The sequence below is a fragment of the Colobus angolensis genome, unplaced genomic scaffold (assembly GCF_000951035.1).
Source record: "Colobus angolensis palliatus isolate OR3802 unplaced genomic scaffold, Cang.pa_1.0 Scaffold214, whole genome shotgun sequence".
Classification (NCBI taxonomy): domain Eukaryota; kingdom Metazoa; phylum Chordata; class Mammalia; order Primates; family Cercopithecidae; genus Colobus; species Colobus angolensis.
The window spans coordinates 5044592-5054439 of record NW_012115311.1 but is presented as its reverse complement, the minus strand read 5'-3'; the positions used below and the strand labels follow the sequence as shown (position 1 = coordinate 5054439).

The 9848-nt window shown below is 40.9% G+C and overlaps 1 protein-coding gene across 1 annotated transcript in view; it reads right to left on the bottom strand.

Moving 5' to 3' along the window:
* Positions 1-512: 512 nt before the first annotated feature.
* The window catches only part of SMAD9 (SMAD family member 9), a 75827-nt gene continuing 66491 nt past the window's right edge, over positions 513-9848 (bottom strand). Inside the window, exons 6-7 of the mRNA XM_011943013.1 lie at positions 9100-9356; positions 513-4482 (exon numbers count right to left, since the gene is read on the bottom strand). Of these exons, the coding sequence (XP_011798403.1) occupies positions 4339-4482; positions 9100-9356 (401 nt within the window). The 3' untranslated portion in view covers positions 513-4338. The remainder of the gene's footprint in view (positions 4483-9099; positions 9357-9848) is intronic.

The following is a 9848-nucleotide window of genomic DNA, read 5'->3' as shown; positions in this document are numbered from 1 at the left end:
ACAACTCTAATCAAGTAAATAAGAAAGCTGTTTTCTAGGTGGAGAGTTTCCCCTTCCTTTTTAAGATTAGAAGGAAATTTAGATGCAAGGAATTGAGAATTTACATTTTGAGATGTGTTCCTATTTCTTTGGATTTCATCTTAGTTTTCCCTCACCAGTTGCCTTTTAGCACCTACTAGGCAATCTGTAGCAATGTACAGATGTTTACAATAATAAAAATGCTCACTCTTCCCTATACACTGCAATATCACATATTTGCTACTATCCAGAAAAAGATTCTACATATATCCTTTCTGAAGTTACTGTGAAGTATCTTCAGGATCTATACTTCACGATGGTTATTCTAAGGTGTTTAATCAAAACCACTACCTAATTTCTCTATAGCACGTGGAATTTAACATCCCATTTTCAAAACAGAATGGTTTAAAATTAATTGACTTAAGATGCTGCAGACCCACACACAGTGAATCTTCTATGAGGTTTACAGGAAAAATGAGCCAAAAGACATACAGGTATAGTATTCTTTATTATAAACAATCAGATAACAGTGTAAGTGTGCATTTGATGGATAACCAAAGCCAAGTTATAATAGAAAGCATGACTTCACTCAAATAGAAAGTTTCTTTGTTGTTGTTGATCTGTTTTACATTAATTTGAATTTAACATATGCTAGGATCACCTAAACTTGTCATACAGTTCTGCTATTAAAATCGTAACAGGGAAAGACAAAATGTGAAATGCATGTTATATTTTGCTTTATTTGTTGAATATATATATATATATATATACACACACTAAATATTTGGGGCACATTCAAAGTTAAGCAGGTGCTTAAAGTCTATCAAGTGATATTTATGAAATGTTTTTGTTGCTGTTTTGTTGCTGTTATGGGAACATCCATATCCTCAGAAGACAATAAAACAGAGGATTCTAAATGCTAGGTGGTTGGCTAACTTTTCCTGATTTATACTGAGTGTAAAACAAAACAAAATATAAGGTATATGTGTTAAGTAGTGACATCTTTATAGTTCCCAAACAGTGGCAACTATTAAAATATCATCCAGCTAAAGCAAACTTTTCACAATTTTTTAACAGAAAAATAATAAACCAACAACAAAAACTAGTAAATGTTCTGGGTGTTGTGAGCAGACCAAAATACTACTACAGTGTTCTCTGTTGTGTGATCCTTGTCCGTGGCAACCTTAAACATGCACCGCAGTGCTCATGTTCAGAGGCTTAGCTGTCTGCTTTAATAGCTATCCTGGAAAGAATGCTATTCGGCTTTTTCTTTTATTGTCTATATCAAGGAATGAGTGCTAAATGAGCACATTTAGAAGCCTGAAATCAAATACTGCATTCATTTTTTTGAAACTCTTGGTAGCAAAAGAAAAAGCTGATTAAAATATGATTGTTACAATGACTAAGGGGTTAACTTCTCATCACTTCTAAATTCTTCAAATTTTACAAGCATCTTAATAAAGGCTTTTGATGAGACATGACTGGTGATGATGATATGTGCCAATTTAGTAATTTATTTGTCACAGAAAATTCAGGTTCACTGCAATATTGTGTTCTGGCTTCCCAAAGCTGCAGGGAAATACAAGTTTTTTGTTGCTTGATTTTTGTTTAGAGGCAGGGTGTCTGTCACTTTGTCACCCAGGCTAGAATGCAGTTGTGTGATCAGAGTTCACTACAGCCTCAAACTCCTGGGCTCAGGTGATCCTCCCACCTTGGCCTCCCAAAGTGCTGGGACTACAGGAATAAGCCACTGCATCCAGACTGTTTTTTGTTTTTAATGTCATTTATGAGCCACTAGTTTAGATTAATTCTGTAAAGGTGTAAGATTACCAGAGGAGGCCGGGCGCGGTGGCTCACGCCTGTAATCCCAGTACTTTGGGAGGCTGAGGCGGGTGGATCACGAGGTCAAGAGATAGAGACCATTCTGGCTAACATGGTGAAACCCCATCTCCACTAAAAATACAAAAATTAACTGGGCGTGGTAGCCTACGCCTGTAGTCCCAGCTACTTGGGAGGCTGAGGCAGGAGAATCGCTCGAACCCGGGAGGCAGAGGTTGCAGTGAGCCGAGATCACACCACTGCACTCTGGCCTGGCGACAGAGCAAGACTCTGTCTCAAAAAAAAAAAAAAAAAAGATTACCAGAGGATAAGTTCCATAGCTGGTAGAGAGATCATGAAAGCTATGTTTGATCTCTGGAGCAAAAGCTGTGTTGAAGTTCTCCCATGGAATGGTTCCTATATGAGATTCACCATATTAATGCCTTTTCCAAGAGAAGCAGAGATGGAGAATTATTGGAAAATAGGGAAGCAAGAAGAGGAACAAAACCCACTTTGAGACATGGAAGAAAAGTAGCATTTATACAAGGAATCCATTACCTGACTCTGTAGAAGAGCAAGGAAATAAAAATTTCAAAACAGAGATAAGAAATTAATTACATTCTTTCAAGCAAAAGACAGACTGCATTGTTTTGTTTTAAAAGTTCTGAAACATGAAGATGTCTGTACAGATTCACCATTAGATTCTCGGCTCCATGAGGGCTGGGACTGTCTCTTATTTACATTTGATTCTACAGTACCTAACATTGTACCTGACACCTATAGGTAGGTGCACAATACATAGTTGATGAACCAATAAACTACAGATTTTTCTAAACACTACATGAGCCACATATTAGATTTTTCAATGTAAAATGTAATAATTCTTTTCTATTGTGTACGTAATGCAAGTTTCTATTAGATAACACTAGTCATTATAAGAGGTGACAGTAGTAGCTCAATCATATATCTTTCTCACATGATCATTTCTACCTTCTACAATTTAATTAGAAAAACTACCATGTGCACTAATGCTAGAAAGAGTTGAGATAAAATGTATAAATGAAGAAACTTCTTGGATTACTGAAGTGCCGTCTGTTACAAGCATAACTGCTATCTTAAATTGTACATTAAAGAGGGTGTGAAACATGTTTCCAAGCAATGCAGTGTTTAGTGCATGGCAAGTATATATATGAAAGTACCTAGAAATTTGGGGGATTTTCCTCCCTCATCTAAAGTAAAATAAGAACATGTTTTTAATATTGTGTATATTTTTAAAAGATATATTATTATTCAGTACCACTGTTCCCCAGAAATTATAGACGATTATGAAATTATTATCACTTTACTTGGGAATTTATTTCCAGCTATGAGACTTTAGATAATCACTAGAGACACTAGGTTAAGTAACTCATTGATCCAATAATGTGCCTAGATTTTCTCAAAGTCTTTACTGTTGCTTTAGCAATCTGCAAAGAGTTAATATTTGCCAAGAGGCAAGAAAACGTGGCAAAAGAGTGCCCTTCCCAGGAGACTGGAACGTGGGAAGTGAGAAAGTAGTGAAAGTTGACGTGTGACACTTTTCTCCAACCTTTGGTTTCACCTGCTTCTTGACACAAGACTGAAACACGTGCTATTCTGGCATGCTGCGCAGACTCAAAGTTTGCAGGATGGCATGACACGAACAACCAGGACAACGGGAACCTGGTCTCCTCTGTGGAAAGCAGGAGTCTCCCTGGGTGGCTCTTGGAGCAAGTTCTGGTCTTATCTTGTAATTTGGGAAACAGCATTTCATGCTGTTTTCGTATTTATTTTCCCATATTAGACTCTTTTTTTTACAGCGGTAGACTGAGGGAACATGACTTTCGGCTTCACAGTTTCTTTTTTCTTTTCCGATCACAGTTTGTTTAAAATGTATCACTGAATATGAGCACAGGAGCCCAGCTACAGGTATGTCAACCTTAGAAATAAAGTTTCTATGGATTATCTCATTAATTCATTGTACAAGTTTTTTTTGTTTTTTTTTTTTCTTGCCAATAGCACTAAAAGTGACATCATTTCAATTGTAGGGGTTTCACTGCTTTGTTTCACCTGAGTGGTATTTGCTCTAGTGCTGCTAATACCTGACTTTTGCTATATAAACAGTTTCAGTGTTTCCGTGAGGCCACACAACATGCTTTATAATGACACGGCTGACTAAAGCCGCCTTTTATTCTGCTAACACCCTGCAAATACTATTGACAATATTGCCTCTCAATTGTTTCCTCCCACGAAATCTGCTGCTTATAGCACAGGCACCAAAGGCCTGCTTTTCCAATTGCACTGTACTGGCATCAGGTTAACTAGAAAGCACAAAACAAATGGTGATTAAAAAAAATAGGGACAGTATACATTCTGTGTATTTACACGTTTTTAGAAACTTCAGTTAGTTGCAAATCTGAAATGATACAAGCCACTCCCTGCAATAGCCTCTATCCTATGGAAATACAGCTTAAGACATGACTGTTAAGACACTGAAGAAATGGGGTTATGTGGAGAGCCCATCTGAGTCAGAACTTTGTCCAGCCACTGCAGCGGCCCATGAAGATGAATCTCAATCCAGCAGGGGGTGCTGGTGACATCCTGACGATGATACTCAGCGCCCCAACCCTGAAAAACAAGAACGGAGCTGAGTGATGGTGCCACACTTACACTCAGCCTCCAGAGCCCCAGGCACAGCTCAGCGGGGGCAGAGCCCACACTCCAGGGTAGCTCCTGAGACCTGAGAGGGAGAGAACATGGCCTCTACCTTCCTGTAAACACAGGTCAACTCTCGCACCAACCAGATGCCTTCAGATGAATCCAAATCAGCGCATTCCCTCACAACTGAATACTCGGATCTAGAGAGGTTCTGGTACTCCAGTCACATGGGAAGCATTGAAAAATCATTTTCCCTTCCACAAAGGAAGAAACTTGACCTTTTGTTCACCCCTTCATGCCCAGGACAGTGTTTTGCTGGTTACTGCAGACCAGTGACTGGACCTGAAAGTCGTAAAGACAGAACTGGAAGGCGCTCTTGGTTTTTCAGGGCTGATTATCAAAGCTTGCTTGCTCGCTCGCTCGCTCTCTCTTTCTCTCTCTCTCTCTCTCTCTGGTTCACCTGGCAATTTCCCTTCTATCACCATTCAAAGGAGAGACAGTAAAAAATTTTTAAAAAATAGTTGGCATATTTTTCTCTATATGTTATACACCAATGAAAAGATATTTCAAAATGAAGGGATATCATAGCCAAGTCAATCAGTTTTGTGACCAGGAGCAGTGACTCTCTGTAGAGTTTTTTAAAACTTGGATTTCAACACAACCATGCTGCCTGATCCCATTTTACTTTCACTACTGAGAACCTCAAGTGGACCTGTGATGTCCCCGGCAGTCACAACCTACCCTCCAGTCCCCTCTTTCATGTCCCCCTCCTAGGTGACTGTACCTCCCCACTAAAACCTCCAACCCCTTTTGCCCTGTCCATACCTGCAACTGATGGATTTTGTATTTTAACGAGAAAAATGAAGACATCAGAAATAAGAGTTTCCACAGGACCTGCACCCACATACTCGGCCTTTCTACCTCTTACCACAGATTAATTATATATGTTTCCAGATAAGCTGGTCCGCCCATTTATGCACTCTCAGACCTGCCTTCCCAGAGACATCATTCCAGCAAATCTTCTCTTTCTCTCCTGCAATCTTTTGCGTCCACTATATCATTCCCGTCAACATAAGAACACACTGAAATATCTTCCATCTTAAAGATACTTCTCCACCCCCACCAGCTACTGCCCTATGTCTTTATTCCCTTTCTGGCAAAAACCCTCAGAATAGTCATCCATACTGGCTGTCTCCATTTGTCTCCTTCCATTCTCTCTTCAATCCATTCTGATCATCATTTCACCCCAGCTGCCAACAAAACTTTTCTTGTCAAGATCAAAAAAGGCCTTCATGTTGTAAAAATGAATTATTAGCTCTCAGCTTTTGTGTTACGTGGGCAGCATTTGATTTAGTTCATCACACCCTCTCATCAATGCACTGTCTCTTCTTGGCTTCCAAAGCACCACACTTCTTGGTCTTATTACTACTTCACTGGCTGGTCTCTCAGTTTTCTTTGCTGATTCTGTCCCTTCTGTCCCATCTTTAAATGTTGAAGTGTCCCAGGGCTCAGTCCTAGAGCCCCCATTCTTCTCTATTTTTATTTACTATTTATTATTATTATTACTTTTGAGACGGAATCTGGCTGTCACACAGGTTGAAATACAATGGTGCAATCTCGGCTCACTGCAACCTCTGCCTCCCAGGTTCAAGCGATTCTCCTGCCTCAGCCTCCCAAGTAGCTGAGATTACAGGCATGCGCCACCACACCTGGCTAATTTTTGTATTTTTAGTAGAGATGTGGTTTTGCCACGATGGCCAGGCTGGTCTTGAACTCCTGACCTCAAGCAATCCACCCACCTTAGCCTCCCAAAGTGCTGAGATTACAAGCGTGAGCCACCACTCCCGGGCCTTTTCAGTTTAAAACTCAAACCTTTGGTGTTCTCATCCAGACTTACGGAGTTAAATACTGTCCCTTTGCTGACAATTCCCAAACTTGTATTTCGAGCCCAAATCTCTTTCCCCGAATCCAGACTCTCACATCGAACTGGCTACTCAGCAGCTCCACTTGAGTGTGGACAGACATCTCAATACACCTGCATCTTCTCCATCTCGATTGAAGGCAACTAACTTCATCTTCCTCTTTTTCTTACCCCCATGCCTCATCCGCCTTCACAATTCAGAATCCTTCCACTTCCCACAGCTGTACTGGATCCCTCCAGGTGAGGGCGACTCTCACCTGAATATTGCAATAGCCTCCTAACTGGTTTTCCTACTTGCAACCTTGTCTGTGTAATATCTATCCTCCACACAGCAGGCAGGACGATCCTTTAAGAACAGAAGTCAGATCATGAAAATACCCTGCTCCGATCCCTGCAAAAGCTCGCCACCTCCTTAGAGTCACCGATAAACTCCAAGGAGTGGCTCAGGAGGCCTCGCTGTGGTTCCCTGCAGCTGCTCTCATCTCGCTCCCCCTGCTTATTAGGCCCCAGCCACAATGGCCTGCCTGTTCTTCAGAATTTCCAGGTGTATGCTGTTGCCTTGCTCTTCCCTCTGCTTCCGCTCTTCCTCCAGCGGTCCCTGGGCCTAGCTCCATGTCTCCTTCCAGTCTCTGCTGACCTGTCACCTTTTCAGTGAGGCCCACCCTGATGTGCAGATGACTCCACTGCCCCCGTGCTCCAATTCCCTTCACCCTGCCCCAGACTTTCTCTTTCCATCCTTCTTCTGTGTTATGGCTGTTGTTTATTATCTGTCACTCCTTCCTAGAATATTGGTTCCCTGAGGGCAGAGATCTGCGAGTGAACATTGCTATGTCCCACACGCCTGGCTGCACATGGTAGGTGCTCAATAAATATTTGTCGACTGACTGAATGAGTCCTAGAATTGGTAAAAATCAGAGCTGAAAGAAACCTTAAAGAGATCTGATCCATTAGCCCAGTGGTAGCTACAGCTGCTCATCTCAAATGTTTAAAAAAATGATCTATAGTTATATTTACTATGTATTTATTTTAAAAGTTCCTGCAGTATTAGGAACAATTTGTCTTCTGTGTCAATTGTGTAGCTTTATGAATTTAAATGTTGCCTATCTGAGAAATGTATCTAGTTATCAGGGAAATCAGATTTCTATATAAGCTTATATTTAATTAGAGTGAAAGAATTACCTACGAGATATTGGCATTTCATCCTGATTTTAAAAACAGACCTGGAAAATAAAAACCTGCATGATTCAAATGATGCCCTCTGCCGTTTCTAAAGCAACAGAACATTTGAAAAGATTCCCAAGTTATTTGTTAATATATCTTTATAATATATGCTTTTAAAACATTAAATTTGAATGAAACTGCTTTGTCACCATGAAAGAGAAATAATTTCAAGCAGCTGTTTTTTAAAATTGGAAACTCTATTGTTCTTACTTTTTAAATAATTACTAAAATTATAAACAATAAAAACAAAATTTGAGTGTAGAAAAATTATTTGTCATGGTAATTTTAAAGTGCTAATAAAATTTACTTTGAAAAAAATGCCTGGAACAAGCCATGCTGATTCCCTGGATGGAGGCATGGCAGTATGAAAACTGTCACACATACCCGGATACTTTGATAAGCCCAGATTTTGAAATATTAGACTGATTTGCGAGTACTTTGCAACAGATAAAATAGCAGGTGATGAAACTGAAGGCTTTTGCTTCCATATACAAACCCAGTTGTTTTTCCTTCCCACTAAGAAACTTCCTTGGTTCTCCAGCCTTCATAGCAACCTTAATAAGATTCGAGAAATTCAACAAATATTCATCAACAGAACATATACTACTCTCAGAATTAATCACACCCGCCTCATGTTTCTATTCCAGACTGTTTATACCTTTATAACACTACTTAATTTACTGTCTTGTATTAGAACCAGTCCTGCCTATTTTGTAGCTTATTCATAAATATTACCTCCTCCATGTGCCTGTATGCTTTCTAAGAGTAAGGAGAGTATCTTACTGAATTCAGAGGCATTCACCAACATTCACTGAGTGCTTGGCAATTCGAAGGATGGAAAAATCTCTGTTGCAGTAGTCCTGTAAAATTACTGTTGTTACTTTATCGTCTGCATTACAAACAGAGAGCCACCTTACTTGTTTTTCCTCAAAAGTAATGTGTAAGAATTTTCATATAATTGCTAAACAAAACAGTTTATACTCAAAGAGGAACTCCTCCTAAAAACAACAGAATTCAAAAAAATTGCTTTTGGGCCGGGTGCGGTGGCTCACACCTGTAATCCCAGCACTTTGGGAGGCCGAGGCAGGCGGATCACAAGGCCAGAAGTTCAAGACCAGTCTGACCAATATGGTGAAACCCTGTCTCTACCAAAAACACAGGTATCAGTCAAGCGTGGCAATGCACGCCTGTAGTCCCAGCTAGTTGGGAGGCTGAGGTAGAAGAATCGCTTGAACCCGGGAGGTGGAGGTTGCAGTGAGCCAAGATCATGCCACTGCACTCCAGCCTGTGTGACAGAGTGAAACTCCACCTCAAAAAAAAAAAAAAAAAAAATTGCTTTTGTCTATCTGAATTGACCACAGAACTGCCACATCAGTCAGGGTGCTTTTTTGTTTTGTTTTGTTTTCCACTGAACATTTTATAATGTGAGAGCAAGCACTCCTTACCTTAACAAAACTCATTCGGATAGTACACATCTTGGTCAGTTCATACACAACTTCAAAGCCGTGGTGAACTGACTGGGCCAGGAGCTGAGCGAAGAGCTGGTTGTTGAAGACCTTGAGGCTGCAGCCGCTGGGGATCTTGCAGACGGTGGCTGGGTGGAAGCCGTGTTGATAGTTGCAGTTCCGGCTCTGCACAAAGATGCTGCTGTCACTCACACACTCGGCATACACCTCTCCCCCGACATAGTACAAGTGTACACCTGCAGACACAAAAACACAGCCTTCCTTCACATTCCCTTTCACAGCGCGCCTCTCCCACTGATTCCTGAAACCCTAGGAGATGTGACTCTCCTGTCAGGTTCATTGTCAGATCACTGATCAGACGAATGAGATGTGTGACCTAAACACCACTTAGTTTAATTCTGATCTGTGCTTTTTCCATAAATCCATTTAAAAGTGGATTGCAGCCGGGTGCAGTGGCTCATGCCTGTAACCCCAGCACTTTGGAAGGCCGAGGCGGGCAGATCATTCGAGGTCGGGAGTTCAAGACCAGACTGGCCAACACGGTGAAACCCCTTCTCTACTAAAAATACAAAAATTAACCAGGCATAGTGATGGGCACCTGTAATCCCAGTTACTCGGGAAGCTGAGGCAGGATAATTGCTTGAACCTGGGAGGCAGAGGTTGCAGTGAGCCAAGGTAGTGCCACTGAACTCCAGCCTGGTGACAGAGCAAGACATCATCGCAAAAAA